Raw genomic sequence first — 19,878 nt, 5'->3', positions numbered from 1 at the left:
AACCTCTGTCCTCTCCTTTTCCACTGGGGCTGACAGAAGAACCTCTCCCTTCAGTGCATCCAAGTTTTCAGTTGCCTCCTGCAAAACTTTTCAGCAGAAGCTCAAACACTTTTTTAGGGAATTCAAGGATCTTTACAGTAGGTTTTTCCTTTTTCTGGTTACCTATTCAGACCTTTTAAAAAACCTAAGCTTCATATCACAGTTCAAAAACCATCACACCTCAAGAATGATGACAACAGGTTTGATTGACATAGACTTACCATTACCTCTTTTTCAAAGCTCTCAAGCACTCATAAATTGTTTGAAGCATAAAATGTGGCTTTCAGATTTATGACTCAGCAGTATGCAATAGTAGAACACCGATGTTCTTTAAGAATGAATTATCTCAAGTTCAAACTGATAGTCATCCTACAGACTTAAAGAAACCAAAAACTTTTCCAAACTCAAACTGATAATATTTTAACATAGATTTCTTTCAGCCTAAAGTGAACTACTTTCGGTCTGGTTTACTATACACTGTACCGTCTTAAAACTTCAATTCCCTCTCTGGCAAAAAGTTGTCCTTCTCTCAAAGCTGCAATCTTTGACCTTTGAAGTAATGGAGTACATAAAATAAATCATGATGGAATGAGAAAACACAAATTGAGAATTGCTCTCAGTAGAACATATAAAAATCTGTATCTCTACACTTTCAAAATAAATATCCCAACCATTGCTCTTGGTAGCCAAGGTATTTGTGGCATTTTGGTCAATATTTACATTAATGTTAAATTTACCTTACTATCATGCACTTTTAAAACTTCTAGAAAGAAAATTACAGACAGACACTCAACACATCTTGTTTCCAAAGCAATTTTGCACAAAATGATGAATGGGCTTTACAGATATTACTCACCACTGTGTTGCTATAGGTTATAAACTTTTTAAATACATTATGTATTCAGCTTTTTTTCCCTTTACAGTTTATACTCTGGATGAATCACACACATAAGAACAAGCCTAGTGTGAATACGAATACTGTATTACTCTGGAGCATCTCTGCTGTTTCCTGTCTGAGAGGTGTTTGTAGACAGCATTTGTCATTTATTTCTTTTTACATATTTCTACATTATAAAAAGTAATAAATATGAAAATATATAGTATATGCAGCATAACACAAGCAAGATAAACTCTTGGTAACATTTTTAGTTATTACTTAGTACCTATGCTTTTCTATCAAGTTATGGCAAAAAGATCCTCTGTTGATCTTTTTTCTTAAGGCAAACTTACTTGATATAATAGGGAACTTTGTTATGTGAAACAGATCTCTGCCATGGAAACTGCACTGAGGCTGAGGAAATAAGAGAAAATATTATTAGAAAGAACATATCAATTTAAAAAAATCCAAATATATTTTATTTATGTATTTTACAATTAAAACGATTATAACAAATTAAAATGGAACAAGTAAAATTTCCCAGACAATTTCCCAGCAGTTAGAAAATCAGGTGGAGAAAACAACTGCAATCTATCAAGATGATTCTAGGCATCTATTTGATGCCAAGCTGGAAGTAAAACAAATGTGGTGATTCTATTTCAAAGGAGGATAATAAATTCGAGTGAGCAAGCTATCCATCCAGGGAAAATGGAGACACTGGTTTTCCTACTTCCATAAAATTATTATCAGTTTAAGTTTTGAAAATAAGTGCTTCCACTTGGTTCATGCTCTGCAATAGAACAAAAAGGAGAACAGCACTAATCTTCACAGAATGTATGCATGTCTGATATATCCACAGATATTATCCATAACATCAAAAAGCTTTCTGCACACTGAGTTGCGAGAGGCATAAAGGCATACATGACACTATTGAACCATATGTATGTATGTACATGCTTTGCCAGAAGTTTGCAGAGTAGTGCCTAATTAATTAGAGTTTTATCATAGAAGAAACTCCTCTCTCTTTAGAAAAAAAAGTTCCATTTGAACGTTACTCTATTTTCTTCCCCTAAGACCTCTCAAAGCTGGAGTGAAATCTTACAAGCCCCATAGGCTGGTGCTCCTGCAGAGAGAGGCAGGTCTCATCCTGTTCCTTGGCAGTTTTATGGCTGTGACCTCTTCCTGGACCACACAACATTTCTTGGCTTATAATTTAATGTACTGAAAGACTATCTAGGAACAATATTAGGGAAACTAGTGTAAGTAAATAAATTACACTGGAAAAAAAAAAAAATGAAGAAAAATCCATACCACAACTTAAAGAAGAAAACAATATTTGCAATAAAAAGGTAGGTAGTTACTTGGTAAAGAAAAAATGCTCAATATAGCCTGGTAAAGACTAAATGCTCAAATAGAAGTAGTTAAAAAATAATCCTTAGGCATTCATAACCCTGAATAAAGGAAAAAAAATAATCCAGCAGATAGGTGAAGGTAGCCATCAGCTTTAGAGTTTCCTTCTTTAGTGTTGCAATTTGGCACCCATGGTGTCTCCAGTGCTACTATACTAATTATGTCAAGTAACTAAGAAAAAAGAATCTGGCCACAGTTTGCTTTATCACAATTTATATGCTATGACAGAGTACAGATATTCTGTAATGACAAAGATATGGACTAAATGTAATAAATTAAATTGTTAATTATTACAGACCAAGTAATACTCTATATATTTGGGAATAACTTTCTAAAAACATTGTCAGTTCTCTGCTGTATGAAACACTGCAAAATAAAATCCCCATTTTTAAAAAATCAGTTTCTTGATGAACACAGGGCAGAGTAGTTATCAATTTTGGCACTCACTAGCGGGCCTGCAGATATTAGTAATGCTAGACACCATTCCACAATGCTTCAAGGCCACTTCAGGCTATTGGTTAGGGAACATATGGATGTTAACAGACTCCTCTAAGAAAGCGTAGAAAAAGCACAATAGAAAGGATTGCGGGCCTTAAATAATTAAATGACATTTTTACAGAACACGCCATATTATTTGCTCAACTTCCAAAACATTGTGAAGTACTTTCTCAACAATGGCCTAAATTAATCCATGAAATTGGTGTTCCAAGTACTCCAGCAGCAGTATTGAATGCTGCACTGCACTGTGTCTTTTTATTAGAGAAATGTAACTAGTCATTACAGAGTTGAATCCTCTGGATTAGTGGGGTTGGAATCAGAGTGCTACATAATCTTGCTTAGGCTCCCTTTCTCATGAAAGGCTGGACCAGATTGAGGACCTTTTGAGGTCACTTCCAACTTAGGCTATTCTATGAATCTGGTGAACAGGTAGAAATAGCACAAATTACGATTAAATGGGAGCTAGTCATATGAAAACAGCGTAATGGCAAGCTATGGTCTCTTGTTAGTATTTGGAGAAAGAGTAACAGATAGGCAAGGTAAACTTAAAATAGAAGTTGTCAAATAAGCATAGATGAAAATCTCCCCTGTAATTCAGAAGTGCAACTTTGGAGATAAAGATTTGCGGGAGACATGCACAAAACTCAGTTTTTCGAGTCTGAGATTATTGTATTCAGAGTATCATTCTACTTGTTCCTCACAGTTAGAAGTCATTCACAGTTGCTAAAAAGGTTTGAAAATTTTGATTTAAAATATGTACTATTTCAATCTGTCAGGATAAAACCTTAATTTCTCAGATTTAATGATTTTTTTTATTACTTTCCTTTTCAAGTTACTGTCTCCAACTTTCATTTAAAAGATTTCATATAAAGTTATAGATAATAAGTTCTGCAACTCTTTCTAGTTCAAGGTCTTTAATTTTTTTTTTTTTTTTTAAATCCTTTTTGCTGTAATTTGTATAGGGAAGGAGCTTGTTGGTTTTAAAAAATTAATTTAAATGTACAACTATTTAGTTTTGCAGGACTCTGGAACTTGGCTATAGCTCATTGCAGTATCTACCAACATACATTTTGGAAACTTTTCCTTCTTGTATTTTGTATGTAACATAAACCAAAGCTCCCCTTAAACATGGAGAAGATGCCCTAAGCAAGGCAGAGGCATGCTGATAAGGCATTGCATAGTCTGCAGTAATTGTATCTTTTTTATTGATATTAAAGATAAACAGAGAGCTGATTGAGTTAACACTTTGTACTATGAACTCTGATGATGGCAGATGGGCTAGACTGTCAGAAAGTCAACATGGATCTTGCTATCACAATCTATCTCCAATGAGTATGTCAAATGAGAACAAGGGAGCAAAAGAACCTGCTTTTGCCCTTTTAGCATAAAGGACATTGTATGCTTATGTATCTAAAAAAATCAGATGCAAGGATGGGTCTCAAGGAAGTGATGTAGGTTTGCTTTCCCCATCCCTTTATTTGAGGTTACAGGAATGTATAACCTAAAGCCTTTGATATTAGAAAAAGAATTCAAGTAGGTCTTCCTTTGTGGCATCCTAGCAAGTGCGGAAGACAAAGGAAACTGAGGAAAGAGGTAGTAAGGGATGGGAAGATGTGGTTATTGACACAATGATTCTAGAACAACTGTAGGCCAGACCTTGTAGCAAAAAGAGGACAAAGAGTAATGCAACCAGTGGTGCAATCATAAGCCAGAAAGATATTGCAGTGAGAATGTCAGTGGAGTTAGGAAGATAGAACATCCCTACAAAATAGGAAGGCATATAACATAGTAGAGGAACTTCTTCCTTACAAAGAAGAGGAACTTCCTCTTCCTTAAGTTATAAGGAAATCTGGAGTAAAGATCAGTTAGTGTTTGAGACAGTTCTCATCTCACATGTGTCTATTAATTCAAAGAACTTACTGGAAAGGAAGTGCTGTGATGCAGGTCCAAAATCTCGGTGTGCCTCTTGTAACTGTTTAAGACGATCCTCTACGGACACCTACACACACATACACAAAATTTACATTGAATTTACTTTGCAACATCACCACCATGATAATAAAAACACTGCTCACATCCATTTTTAGTTAAGTGTTTTTAAGTTGTTTGTGTGTCATGGCAATTATTTGATATCCAGCTATTTAAGGCTACTTTTTTTCTTTTACTGGTTTGATGAAAGTCACGTTCACATCTTGCAGTGTTCTTACATGAGTACTGCAGATAATAACGAACAACAACAGTTTCATGGTGACTATCACCAGACTCTGAAATCTGGCCTCCTCCCAACTCTTCTGTTGTCCAAATTTCCATAGTCAGCAGGTCTCTGATTGTATTGATCTCACAGATACCCTTCCATCTTGGAACTATTCTGGAAGTCATTGCTTCACTGGCTGACAGGACTCCTCCCTGGTTTATTAACAGAAACTATACTAATACATCCAGCATCTTGGCTTCTTGGCTAACTCAAATTGAGAGGACAAACTGTGGGGGGAAGGAGGGGGAGGCAGAGCAGAAAATCAAACCCACTGAAGTCTTGATATGACACTACAACAGATCTGTCATTCAAAAGTGACTGATTCAAAACTACTAGCTCAGAAACTGATGCCCAGGTTTTGAAAATCCAGCCCGCTACCCTCAGCTCCATCCTTCCCCCAATTCTTTCAGACACTTAGTATCACCCTTAGAAGTCAGGTAAAGAAACGAATAGCAGCTGACTCACAATAAGTATCTCCCACCAAAGAAAAGAGTCAGAAAGTGCAAAAATTGATGAATGAACCTTTTACTGATGCAAAAGACTTCATTAAATCATTCATTATGAAACTGTTCATGAGTCTGAACTGTAATCAGGTGTATTGATTTACCTTTATCAGACTATTTATGCACAATGATAACTGAGCAATATGAACTTTTCTCACAGAATATCTCCTGTTTCATAATGCTAAATGTGCTACTGATCACATCTTGTTATAGTTCTACTAATACTTAAGTTACTTTACATGAAACTCCCTGCAGAAACTTAACATTCAAAATGAAAATAAATCATTTCTAACACGAGTTGGAACGACAACAGAAATACGTGCATGAGTTTTCAGTAATTATGATTTGTGTGGTAAAAATACAGCTACGAGACATTAAAAAAAAAAATCTACAACAGCAATAATTCCCACTAGTCTCCAGAGGTTAATGCAGTCCCTGAGTGAGTAAATTGCTGAGACAGCTTGAAAGGAAAAGCTTTTGGTCAAGCTACAGAAGGGAAGACCGCTCTCTTTGTTGTTTTCGTACCACTAGAGTAACACCTTAAAGATAAAAATAATCATCAATGGTAATAATGCATCTTTTAAGAGAACAAAAGAGAGTGAGAAGCATCCCTTTCCCCATACCTACTGGACACATTGAGAAGAATACCTGTAAAAGTTTCCACCGCATATTAAGATCATCCAGTTGACGAGACATCTTTAGTGATGGATAAAGGTCAAGTGGAGACAGCTGACTGGACAAATCATTCACTGTTTTAACTTTCAAGTTGATGGGAGCAATTTCTTCTCTAAAAGCCTACAAGAGTAAAAAGTGTTCATCTACATTCATCAGACATCCGAGCAGCACAAAAGCCACTGCAAATTCAACAAGGTCTTGACTTGCCCAACAAGGCCACTTAAAACAGTTGTAAGCAACTCTGTTCTCCAACAAAGTTCATTCACTTCAATATTCATATTAACTCCTTCATATCCATCTTTAGAGAAACACGGTACGAAATCTATGTTCATATCCAAGTTAGACCCCTAAAACAATTTTTTTAGTGGTACCATATGGCTTTAGAGTTTTTCTTCCCAAATGAAATATGCAATGCTGTATCTTTAACTTCAGCCATATACAGTCTGTTTACGTGTTCTTAATAAAAAGAAAAACGTGTTCAGTAACTACAGCTTTCCAATATTGAGCAGCTGACAAAAATTCAATTTAAAAACTATTATTGAATTAGCAAAGCATGACAGAATGTATCTTCTAAGGAAAAGGAGTACAATGTTTTACTTGATTAGAACTGTAGAATAAAACTATTACAATGATTAAAAGAAAAAGGTTTATCAAATCAAATGGAACTAAATACAGTACTAAGGCAAAACTGATGCAAGTTTTAGTTACAGTTGAAAAGATGCACCAAATGTCTTTCTTGCTGCAAGCAGTTCCTTGTTCAATCCTATAAACATCTTGATTAAACATCATGAAGCAAGCCAAAAACAACTGGAAAAATATTTTATCTGGACAATTAAATTATTTACCTCCCTTCAAAATCTCTCTCATCAGGAACAGAAAGGAACCTGCTGTCATGAAAGAGATGCTTGGCTCCTGGACAGCCAGCAGGTCCCTATTACTTCAGCAGATGTTTCAGTTTTTTCACAGCAATGAAGATCTAAAAGGCTTTGCTCTGCTTTTCTTTATGCAGAAAGCCACTAAGATATGACAAGTCACTTCTTAACATGAGAACAAGGAGCTCTTCAGCATCAGTATCTTCTTGTTTGCTTTAGTGTCTATATCAAAATGTAAGAGGGGGACTAGGAGATGCATTACTCTTCTCAAACAAGCAGCAGTCTGAATATAAATCAACTTTGCCATTGTTTTAAAGATTTTGGTTCCATTAAACATGAAAGTAACAACAAAATTTGGAGAATGAGGATGCTTACACTGATATATGTGATATAATGCCGCCCTGTGTTGATTCCATATGAGTTCACTGGCTGTGTATATATAGAATATTTGCAGAAAATCAGTTGCAGCTCATCAGCCTTCATTCTTCTGTCATCACTACCCCATGCTGATGACATGGATGGTCACGTAAATGACCCCAGGGTCCTCTAATGTTTTGCCCTACTCATTCTTGAACTTAAAAACTGAAAAGTGTGTTTGTGAAACAGAAGTTTTGTGGTAACTGCTAAATTTTCCTGAAACGGTTATTTTCTTTGCCTACACAGGTATATCCATACATTCTCCTAGAATCCCTCATATTCAGGCACTGCCCCAAGCACTGTGTTGTATCCATTCATCTTTCCTAGGCAATGTTAGTTATTAGAACGCATTCCTTCTTTGGAAAGCTCTGAATTACTGGGTCCCTACCCGACCCATGCAGCAAAGAAGGGGATGACTACTACTCATCACAAGTAGCCATCTCTTGGGGTGCTGAGCCCTGCATGGGTGGCTTGAAATCCTGGATGCAAAATCTGCTGTGCTCATGAGAACATTATACGGTCACGTGTTTTTCACTTCAAAACAATCCTGAAGAGAAGCCAGGCTAAACTAAAAGCAAACACAAAATTTCACTCACACAAGCTGAAACAGATGTGAGAAGTTTGTGAAAGTTAAGGAACAAAAACTAAAACTATGTATATGCTTCTCTACAGCTGACAAAGGTCTCAATAAATATTTTTCTAATAAGAAAGCTATATATGATGGCCAAACAGATCTGACAGCTCATCATAAAGATGGCAAGCCTACTGCCAACCACTAGGATGCTGACTGGCTCAACTCACCCACACTCCAGTGCCTGGGCAAAGCTCCAAACACATCTGTGGCCTAACTATGGATTTAGTCAGTCTTTCCAGGAGTAAAATATTTAAATACTAGAACATTGTTTTTTAAAATTGAATGAATGTTATATTCTGCACACACCTGCAAGCTTGCTGATCACACATGCTTATGCAATCACAGCTGACAGTAAATATGACATGGCACCAGACTTTGAGACCTCAAATCTAGTCTTTATAGAGTATTTTAAATTGTACATAAGAATTTAGGTATACAGTATCAAGTATACATATCTAATGTGACTATGGGTAGTAGAATGAAGAGGTCTGACTCTCACACAGGTTAAATATTTCCCTAAGAGTTCTATACTTACTGTAGTTTTCTCAATGTGATCTGATAATGAATCTATGAGCAAGTCTCCCACAGGTTTCCAGCCATTCCTCACATTTTCAGCCTCCTTCAAGTCAGCATCAAGATCATCCATGGCACACTGTAGGTCTTTCAGTTTTTCTAATGCTTTGTCCACCTGTTTCTGCCAGATATTGGCACTGGCATTTAGGTTCTCCCATTTCTCTTTTACCTCTGATGACTGTTTACGCATAGCTTTGGCAATCCTCATGGCTTTCTCCTCAGGGGTCAACTCTGCTGAGGGAAAGAAAAGTTATAATGTTTATTTCTTCTTTTATTCATGTCTAGTTTTACAGATAGTGCTCCTGAGGTGCATGCTCAAGATAGTAAATCCAATAGCAACTGATAATTTATTTCAGCAAGTACAAGGTAGTAGGAAGTCCATCTTGCCATAACTGAAATAAACCTTAATTGCACCTAGTGACAAAATAAAGCTTGATCAGAAGGCAGGAAATTATTTCCGACTTCCATGTATTATATCTGCAAAGCAAAGGGAGCTTACTGCTGTTTTGTTACTTTTGAAAGCACAGGAGGAGGGAAGAAAAGAAAAAGAAAAAAAAGAAAATCATTCTTCCCTACTGGAAATTGCAAGAGAATCTGTAGAAAGAACACCACCAGGGCTTTGTTCCTGGATCAGTTGCCACTACCACGATTTCTCTTCTCTTCCTTTTCACTAGCAAAACCCAAGGTGTACCGAGTACCATGTGGTGAGTGGTTCTGCAGCAATACATCCATTTTTCTGTGTAAACACTGAAGTTCTAAAAGTTTGGTTTAAGTAAGTTTTGCAAATCTAAAAATGTCCAATGAACCTGTTGACTGGAGCCAGGCTTAGTGCGATGTTTCTTGTAAACTTCAGGCTTACATGTCTAAATCCCAAGAAACCACAGAAATCCCATTAATGTTCACAAAGACCAGCTGACACTGAACAGGCAAAGCCAGAGTAGATACACATACAAATCTCAGGACATAATCATGGGAGACAGTACAGTAAATTGGTTATATTTAAAATCCCAATCCCTGCTAAGTCTGTGAAATATCAGACAGAACTCCAAACCACAGACATTCTTCAGCCCTCTGACACAAAAACCAAGTCAGCTGGTGGCTTATCTCTTCTCTACAATAGATGATTTCTGGAAACCACTCCAGTAGCACATCAACTGGAGAACATGTTGCATTTCCTGGGTCTTCAATTTGAGACTTACAAAGATGCAGACAATCAGAAAGCTAAAAAGAAAATCCTAAGACATCCCCAGCAGGTCTTGCTGTCTACTGCTCAGAAAGGTCTTGATGAAAAAAGTCACAGATATTCCTTCACTAGAGAAGGGTTTCTTCAGTAATAACAAAGCCAGTCTCTGAGGATTGCCCTACTATGTAACAGCCTTGCTGTTTCTGCAGGCAGAGAAGAAATCAGATGGAATAATATAATGCAGACACCAGAGAACAAAAGAAGAGGGAGAGACATGGCACACGCCAAAACTAAGCTGATTGGCCTCCTATTCACTCCTATACAAAGCCCTTGGAAAAAGTTTATCACAGTATTCTAGTGATTAAAATTCAAGTGTTGTCTATGAATAAATTATACACAATCATGCAAAGATGAAAGCACCATTTTTGTCAGAAGTGAAATGAGACATCCAGTCTTGCATTTCCTGGTATACTATCTTTAAAATCATTCTAAGTTTGGAGTTGCAAACTTGGGGGAGAAGGATGAGAAAAGAACGTACAAAAAATTGGAGGGAGGAAGCTTTTTACTTTTCAAAGGCTAGATGACTGCCAATGTAAATGCACTGTTATGGTTTCATAGTTGCAAAAGTTTTCTTATGCTTCTGGTGAGTCAATTATTGTTCAATAGCATTCAATAAAGGAGAGCATACTGTACGTAGTGAATACAAAATAAATCATCAGAATATCTTCATTTTTTTTTTCCTGAGAAACGCAGGCATATTTTTGCCCAGATGTAAAAGTAACAGGGAGAGTTTTGGATCCCAAACAGTTTCTGTCCATCGATTCCACATATTTGTTTATTTTTTGAAAAGGGTTTTTTTTTCCAAAACTTGACACTAGACTACAAATATTAAAAGAGTATTCGGCAACAATCAACAATCCAGGTGTCACCTGAGGGAAAAAAATACCATATCAACCAACTCACACTGCACATTTAGAATTTTCATTGGTAGTTGTAGGGGAGACAAGATGCTGCTAAAAGATCAAGTGTTGTCCAAAAGCTCATAGGCATCTTGCCAAGAAGTGGTTACACAGGAGCAAAAAACATAACCAAAGGAGAACGAGAGGAGGGAAGGGCGATCAACAAGAGTCAACATCACGAAAGAAGGGAGACAAATAGCTAGGCTGTGAGTTGCAGAGCATGTTTTGACCTCTAGAATTGGAAAAACTCTTTTTAAAAAACACAAAGCCACTTAAAGAGGGGAGTTGAGAGGATAAAATAAAGCTTTGGCTTATCTAGATATTCCAGTGACTTGCTATAAGCTATCAGATGAGAGCACTGCTAACGTTCTTTGCAGGCAGAGGCTAGCTAAGCTTAGGGATACTGCAACGGCAAGCAGGTATTTTCAGAAGAGGAATTTGGAGTGAAACAGTTGTGACAAAAACTTGCAATGCTTAACTAGATGTGAAGGGATATAAATTATGTATGTAGCTCTGGGATATGAAGTCAGGGCAGTAGCCCACAATTTGCAATACTGACAGACCAGAATAAAGATGAAGAACAATGATATGCTGTGATAAATTGTACTGTGGCTCTGGAATTCCAGCAATTCACAGTAGAATAAACTACCTCATAGGACAATGCAGGTCTGAGATTGCCTTTATTCCAAGTTTTGCAAAGTATTTTTGAAAAAGGAAACAAAGCTTAAGTTCTAAGCAAAACCCTCTTTCACATAAAACCTGTTTTAAATAAAAAAATAAAGCTACGTAAGGATATCAAAGAAGTCATCACTGGAAGTAATTTTGGAACTATTCACAATTAAGATAACAACACACCACTGATGAATAAATGAGACTCCACTACAATCCAGTAACAAAGAGACTCTGAAAAATCTGGAAGCCAAGCTAAACTGCAGCATGCAGGCAAGGTGCACCTTGTGGCAGAGTTTAATATAATAAGGTATCTCATAGGCTGAGGTATCCTATGATACAACTATAGATTGAGGACAATCAGGCCTCAGTTGTAAAAGCTGAAGGACTTCAAATGAGGATTAAGGGAGCACCTAAAGTTGGAACACTTTACATAGGGAAAAGGAACACTGAGCTTCATTGAAAGGGGACAGAATATTGCAGAGCCAGTGGAGGAAGACTCCTTTGGTGGCATTTCGAACGTATGAATACAGGGGACATTATAACCAGTAGAGTTTCATCTATGCAAAGCTACAACATGCCATTTTTATCCAACATTATGACCTTGCATCATCCTTACCTGTTATCAGAGCAAAACCTTACTAATTCTGCATGAAAGAGTAGAAAGTTGGAAGTTCTAAACCAGATTATTAGCAGGCCATTTGAAATGATCAGTCATTGGATAAGCTTTAATAGCAGCCAAAAAATCTTGCAAAACTTATTGGTTGTCCATAATGGTACTGATACAAGAGATTTGATGACTGCTTCTTGTTCCAGTATAAGCAATATGAAAAAAGTGGCTGTAGCAATAAATCAGAATAGATGATGGGAACAGCAATCTGACTTTGCCTGAGCAGCTACAATAAGGCAGCTTTACTCATGACACAATGCTCATATACTGTGAGAAGGAAAATATTCCAGATTGACTGGACTAACACAAATATCCCAACAGGACTAAAAACTGAAACGTGTTTTAAGACCATTTGTCAAACCAGTGTCATTGTTCAAGAGTACCTGTCATATTTTATTTGAAAACTTAATTTATTACAAGATTGCTTTACTTTACAAAAGTCTTGGAAGTGCTTGTAAAGTTGCCCTAAAAAGACATTTACCAGGGAAATAAAGCAAAATATCTGTTTATATGAGCTACAAAACTATTCAGCATCAATTTCTTTAAGAAGGAAACAGAACTTGCACAACTTAATGTTTTCTATCACAAAAAACAAGCTTAATACTAATAAACACACTATTTTTTTTCCAAGCAGATAACAAAGTCTCCAACATACTGGTTTCATAGCATAGAATGGTAGACATTTAAAAAAAATATCTCTGAACGGTGAGAATTTTCTTCTCTGAGTCTGAAATTTATTTCACAGGTCTTGTCATTACACACACTGGCACACAGTTCCTTTTAGCTGAGAAAAAACACTGTAGTGTTGCTCTCTTGCTCCCGCTTCTCTATGATCAGCTTTTATTTTTTTTATCTCTTATGGTTTTGGGGGTTTCTTGGGTTTGCTTTTTTCTTTTCTTTTTTTTTTTTTTTTTGTTTTTACATGGTACTTATAACATTATCTCCACTCAGCAGCTGCTCAGAAGGTAAAAAAAGGCTATATTAACTAGACCATCTGCTTTCCAGAGAGGAAAGGTATTAACTGACCTTGCATTCATGAAGAAAGAGCAGAAAAGAGGAGTATGCTCCTGTAGTGGAAAAAGCCCATGATTTTACTAAACATTTTTTCTGGTCACAAACAAAGCAACGAAAGGACCAACACCTTTCCTGTGTCTCTGCCATGGAGAATTTTCAAGCCTGAACTTTGCAGCTTTCTTAAATGCTTACATATACAGAGAATACTTAGAAAAGTTATCAGAGAAGAAAATTCTTCTTGCTTAAGAAAATATTTTAGATCTCTTAAGCTATTCCTGCCCTAGTAGTTCTGATTCTAAACAATTGTGCATGATCCTAACAACATGGACTTGAACTAGTGATCTGTTTCTATCTTGCCACAACTACATTAATATCCTTTTACTTTTGCTATATTAATAAAATATACTAGAACTGGACGTGGTTTCATGTCCCCTCCCTCTCCTGTTATGACAAGTGTTGTCTCTTCCTTGGTTCAATCAACCTTTGCAGCAGAAAACAATGGATATACAGTACTGTAACCATTATGAAAACTGTCATGGCATTTGAACAGACACAATAGTACACTGTCAAACGCCTAAACAGGAATCACAAGCAGTGCTATCATTGCATGATGAAGCCTTTAGCATAACTCCAGCTAAAGGATTCTCCAAGTTTCTAACATTCTGGACAAAAAAAAACTTAGTTATGATGTGATGGGAACAGGATCTTTAAGGAATAAGCAGTCACTAGATTATGTGGAAATGCAGCAATTAGACAGACTGCAAGCACCCAACCCTGCAGGTGTAATACAATATGTCACCTTTTTCTCCTATTCACATATCTTATTGCATATCCGGTTAAAACAAAGAAAAAGTACAGACATTTTCATCATTGCCCATTTAGGTCTTTTTCTATCAAAACTGAAAGTTCTTCAACCAGAAAAGGATAATTAAAGAGTGAATAAGGAAAGTCTCTACAGGATAAAAGACAAATTACCTTTGAGCTGTAGAAGACAGAATTGCGAAAGCAAAGAAAATGAAAGCTGTTAAGCTCACGTACACTGAATACTTCTAGAAAGGACTTCTGATAAAGAAAAATTAGAACAATGCTGGCAAATACACATATTCTTTGACAATGGTTCTTGATATTTCCCAGTGGGTGCTCATGGGGAACACATAGAAGGAGAAAACAACGAAAATATAGCTTCTAGTTAAGAGATAATTAAGTCATCCCACCACATCCATCTCCAGAAAACTAAAGATTTCAGCAATCCTGTGAACTACTGCAATATAACCAGTCAATATATAACGAGTGTCAATATACTAAAAACACATACAATACTTTCCACTTAAAATAAGCCACCATTTTGTAATAAATAGTGTGATCCAAATCAAGTTCACAATTGAAACCCAACGTTTATGTTGTTCCAGGAACATGAAAAGATACAAATGCAGTTTTAGCCTGGTCTTGTCACAAAAACAGAGAAAACATAATGGTACTGTTACACCATCACCAAGCTACTATGTCATTTTTCAATTCCTGCTGAAGGAAGAATACTAATGGAGAGAAGGCTACCACCACTGTTTCACAGTTTCTCTAGGTAAGCAAGGAATTCATCTTATGTTTCTTTCCAAAGCACTGCAACTGTAGATTGTAACAGGCCTTATATTTCTTCAAGTGATCAATAACAATTTTTTTTTCCTAGCACAGCACATATGGCAGGTAGTGCCTCAGCAAGGCTGTAGGAGACAGATGTACATCCCCTAACACCATTTCCAAACAGAACAAAGGCATGTATTTTATTCTAAAACAATATAAAAAACCAGAAAATAAAAACAAGTCAGGTAGCAAAAAAGACCGAGCTCTCTGACTTGACGGCGTTCTATAACAACACAGGACCTGAAAACATCCATCTGAACATCTGAACTTTGGCCCTTCTAAGCCAATTTCCTCAGCCTGTTTTCTCCTCCATACGCTTCAATATTCTGCACTTGGCAATTTGCTTTCTTGAGGCTCATTTACACAATGGTTTTAAGCTATGTTTGCTCTAGAATGTAAAAAAGGAATGCTTTTTCAAATAATATTCTAACCTTTAACATTCATCAGCCATCTGCATTGCTAGCAGCGTAACTGAGAATTCTCTTGCAGACAAAGCTCTACTGGTTTCTGGAATCTTTAAAATAAAGCAATAAGCTAATGTTCAATAATGTGGCTTCCATCTGGGAAGCATCCTGTATTTCAGATAAAACTGGGCCGTAACAGAGCACATGGATCAACAATGAATATAACTGCTTATATCCTGAGGTCCTCATGGTTAAAACAATAATAAAAATAATCACTATGGCCTCAGTTCAGCTTGTTTCCAATACTCAGCTGTTAAAAATTCAGGTTTAAAACTATAAGCTTGCACTCTGCACCACATAATGAATGGAAACAAATTCCTTGAACTTTACTAATATGACTCCAAGCAGGCACAAAAGAAGAATTTCAAGTCTGTACACAAGTCAATAAAACTTGTAGGATGACTAAGAGATCTATTTAAAAGGAGAGAGCTACTCAGTTTGAGATTCTCTCATGGGTAATTGCACATTTCTCTAATCTTATAAAGAAACTCTTAAAAGTCACAGGTGAATGACTTACAACTAAAACAGAGGCATCAATGTTTAAAATAGTGTAAGTAGTTCCTGGGCGTGATTCCAGTGATCTCCAGTGGGCCATACCTTCTTCATTCTCCTAAATACTTATGCTAGTCTTCATACTCAAGACTTAATACAGCTGCATAGCAGAGAACAAAAAAAACATTCCAGTGGTGTGTCATAGCTAGTGGACAGGCAACAAGTGGTTGGGAATACAAATGCTGCCTTCTATATACATTAGAAAAGAGTAAATTGATTATTTACAGTGAGATCTGCTTTGCTAAGTGGAAAAAATTCAAAAGAGAATTTACCTGAATGTGCAAAGCAGTAGGAAGCAATGCAGTTCAACCTTTGTGTCTGAAACAGGAGTATATGTTGTGTGTCTACAAGTTTAAATAAAATATATACATATAATTCACTGATATCTATTTATATATTTCTCTTAGAACACAGATGTGATTTATGAGTGTTTCTACACTTTTAATTAGAAGGACATAACAGATGGTAAATATTTAATTTGAAATGATATGTTTATCACCACAATCTTTGCTATCAAATAGCAGCTGTCAAATCTAGAAATCTGATGGCTGTAAGAAAACTAGAAGCTACTAAAGTACTTCAACAATACTGCAAAGCTCCTCAGCACATTCACTATTGCAGTGAGAATCAGTGTAGTGGTCTGTGGCAATCTGATAGGATGTTAGTTTATGTTATCTTCTAAAAAAAATGATCTTCCCTCTCTCCTTGAATCAGTGGAATTTTAGGGACAAAATTTCAGTAAAATCATATCATTAGTTCATGGAACCCTACAGACAGAAATTATTATTCTGCTTTTTTTTTTCTGTGTTTCTCATGGCTTGTAACCTTACTAACAGAACAGGGATCTAAGAAGCCAGCTGTAACTACCCCATAGAGAATTATAGTTAACTTCTTTAGATTTCAGTTTTCTCCTGTGCCATGGACAAGTGAGAACAAAGTTTAAAATATGAACACTTCTAACTTCCTTATCCTGTCTATCTATAAAATTCAGCACCTGGCCTGCTGGTTTATCAATCAGTTCCAATCAGGTGCTAAAGCTACTCAAAAGCTCCAGCTCCGTAGGGCCTTTCTATAGAAACACTACAACACAATCAGAAGACAGATGGGAGATAAAAGTAACTTAGAAGGAAGTTCCTGGAAGCTGAAGAACTGTGTTAGAATGTGTCAGTTACTACATGGTACAGAAGGAGGCAGACACAGGAAGCAGAAGGCCCATGCTTGCTCATAACCTGATTTTTACATTCTTGTGATATGTTTAAAATTAACAAGAACATTATAGTCAAAAATAGGTCATAAGGAATCCTATAACAAAGATTGTCTTTGGATAGAATAATGAACATATGTATGCACAAGTCCTTAAAATCTGTCTCAGTCAGACAAGTTTAAAAATTATTCTCAATTTTCTCCTAAATCTCCTAAGAAACACTTGTTTTTCAATTAATCAGGTTATGCTTTATTTTTTTTTAAAAGCTTTTGCCATTTGTATTACAGAAAAAACATGTTCAAATCATGACCATATAGTACTGTCTACTGCTTAACAATATTTTGAGACAGACTGTCAGGTTAGAACCCAAAACCACTCACCTTCTCCTTTAGTGTACTTCACTAAAGTTAAAAAAATTAACAAATTAACTTTAATCTACTGCAGAGAATACCAGTGAACAAGAGGCTGACCAAAAAAACCCCACAACAAATAATAAAATAAGAAAATAAATATTGTAAAAGCAAACGTAAGCTTGTCTTCATTGAAGGCCACAGCCTTCACTGAAAATGGTTAATCAGAAGAAAAATTGTATCCCAAAGTCTTCAAATTTAGAGATGCAGCCTTCTGGAGGTTGGTGGCATTACTTGTCAGAAAATATTTACTGGATTGAATCCTGGGTGAAATTGAATGGCTTATGATATATAAGAGATCAGAGTAGATGATTCAAAGATGCTTTCTGTCCTGAAAGCCTATTAATCTACAGAAAATGGAACTTCGTTGCTCAGGGTACAGGTGCTCCTTGCTTACAGCAGAGTCCACACTGGGTCCTATGTGAGCAGAGGCCAGGACTGTCCCATGTCAAGGACAGTCCATTCCAGCCAACCCACCAAAGGGCACAGCTGAGGCCTTCAGCCATGCTGGTGGCACCTCAGGGAAAGTGTATCTAAGAAACAGCAGAAAACACAAGAGAGGAAGGGGAAGGGAACAAAAAGGAGTAAAAGCAGAGAGAACACCAAAGTAGGAGGAGAAGCTGCACTCCATGCCAGGGCAGGTATTTCCCATGGACAGTCCAAGCTGGGGCAGAGTAAAGAGGTGAGAAGAAAGGATCAGCAGAGAGAAACTACTACACTGACCATGGACTCATCACCTTCCCACCATCTCACACCACTCACTGCCCTTTTGAAGAGTCTGAGCATCACCTACAGTCAGAACAAGAGGGGAAGAAGACAGGAATGATGGAGTCAAATTGAGCCTGAGAAAGAAGGGAGAAAAGCTGCAGTTTTAATGTTTCTGTTTGTTGTCCACTACTGAATCAGTAAGTATTTATTTTAAATGGCAATATATAGTTTATTTTCCCCAAGCTAAAACTGTTTAGCCAAAGTAGCTTATAAGGGATCTACATCTTTCTCCATCTTGATCCTTGAGCTTTCTTTCACTCCTATTCTTCCTGTCTTCTGTTGCCAACCTACTGAGGAGTGAGTAGATGGACGGAAGTTTGGCTAGTAGCCAAGACTAATCCACCACATGCTCAAAAAAAGGAACTCTGTGGAACTACAGAGTGTAAAGAAAGATGAAGAAAAAAAGTTCAATGTACATTTGTGAAGCTTCCCCGTTTGAGCAAATTTGATCAGTTTTCAAAGATGATGCCAAGAGACACTGCAGACCGTCTACCTATCCTATTGGTACACAGTTTACCACAGTCATCAAATTCCCTGCTATTCTGCTGTCACTGCCATCCGTGTGGTACAATAATGATAATAATGATGACAATAATAGATTGTGTAACATAAATTTATGATACAGTTTATCATCTGAAGTTTTCTCTTGCACTTTCAGTCAACAGTCAATCACTGATATCAACCCCAACTAGAAAATGAACATTTAACACTGATAACGTCTTACGCATTGTGAACATTTGAGCTAGTTGGTTCTCTGTTTTTTGAGAGACGAATCTGTGACTTCAAACTTTTGTGTGAAAGAATGACCATATATAAATACAAAGCAAAGATTCCTTATTTTTCAACTGGAAAGTTGCTTGTGATTTAGACCGACTGAAACATTACAGATGCAACATATCAGTAAGTTTCAGACTAAATAATGTTTTCAAGAGTTTAGAAAGGAAATACTACGTTATATTACTGTAGCTAAAGTACCAGAACTAATTACAGGGGAAAATGGTTCATTTGCTTTAATCACCAGCTATTCACACTTGTACACAAAGTTGAATCAAGGAATACAAAGCCATGTAAAAATCTGCACAGAAATAACATCAAATATGAAAGATTGATTGTTTTCATTGAAGGAACTTTAAAAGTTTTCTATGGAGATGTATAGAAAGATTTATGGGAAGAAAAAGTAATTTCTGCTTCAAGCAGATATAGTGTAATTTTGTAAATAACACAGAACAGTAAATTATTCACACCTTGTAGCAACTGATATTTCTGTAAAAGCATATTACTAGTTTTTCCAAGAACAACTCTTAAGTAATTAAATTAAGATTTTACTATGACATAGCTTGCATTAGAAACATAATTCTAGAACTTCGTTACACAGATATTTAGCATATTTTTTCTATTTTGTGGTTATGTGGAGTAGGTTGGAGGAAAATTATTACTTCTGCCTTGCTCTCAGGTATAGACAAATATCTCAACAAACACTATGCAAATATAATTTCTAGGATAGTTGTGGTTTCTTCCGTAATAATAACTCATCTAACACTCTTTAAGATACTGTAATGACTACCTTCCTAAAGCAGATTCTTTTTATTACCAAT

General features: G+C 36.4%; 1 protein-coding gene across 12 annotated transcripts in view; it reads right to left on the bottom strand.

Moving 5' to 3' along the window:
• The window catches only part of UTRN (utrophin), a 367,525-nt gene that overhangs the window by 69,542 nt on the left and 278,105 nt on the right, over nt 1-19,878 (bottom strand). For 9 of the 12 annotated variants that reach the window (XM_061991642.1, XM_061991648.1, XM_061991649.1 and 6 more), the window contains 4 exons: nt 8,715-8,986; nt 6,230-6,376; nt 4,745-4,823; nt 1,270-1,330 (listed from right to left, as the gene is read on the bottom strand). In XM_061991642.1, coding sequence (XP_061847626.1) covers nt 1,270-1,330; nt 4,745-4,823; nt 6,230-6,376; nt 8,715-8,986 — 559 coding nt within the window. The remainder of the gene's footprint in view (nt 1-1,269; nt 1,331-4,744; nt 4,824-6,229; nt 6,377-8,714; nt 8,987-19,878) is intronic. The other 3 variants (XM_061991644.1, XM_061991654.1, XM_061991647.1) reach the window with 1 other exon arrangement.

The sequence above is a fragment of the Colius striatus genome, chromosome 2 (assembly GCF_028858725.1).
Source record: "Colius striatus isolate bColStr4 chromosome 2, bColStr4.1.hap1, whole genome shotgun sequence".
Lineage (NCBI taxonomy): Eukaryota > Metazoa > Chordata > Aves > Coliiformes > Coliidae > Colius > Colius striatus.
The sequence above is the reverse complement of the archived record's forward strand: the minus strand, read 5'-3'. Positions and strand labels throughout refer to the sequence as shown.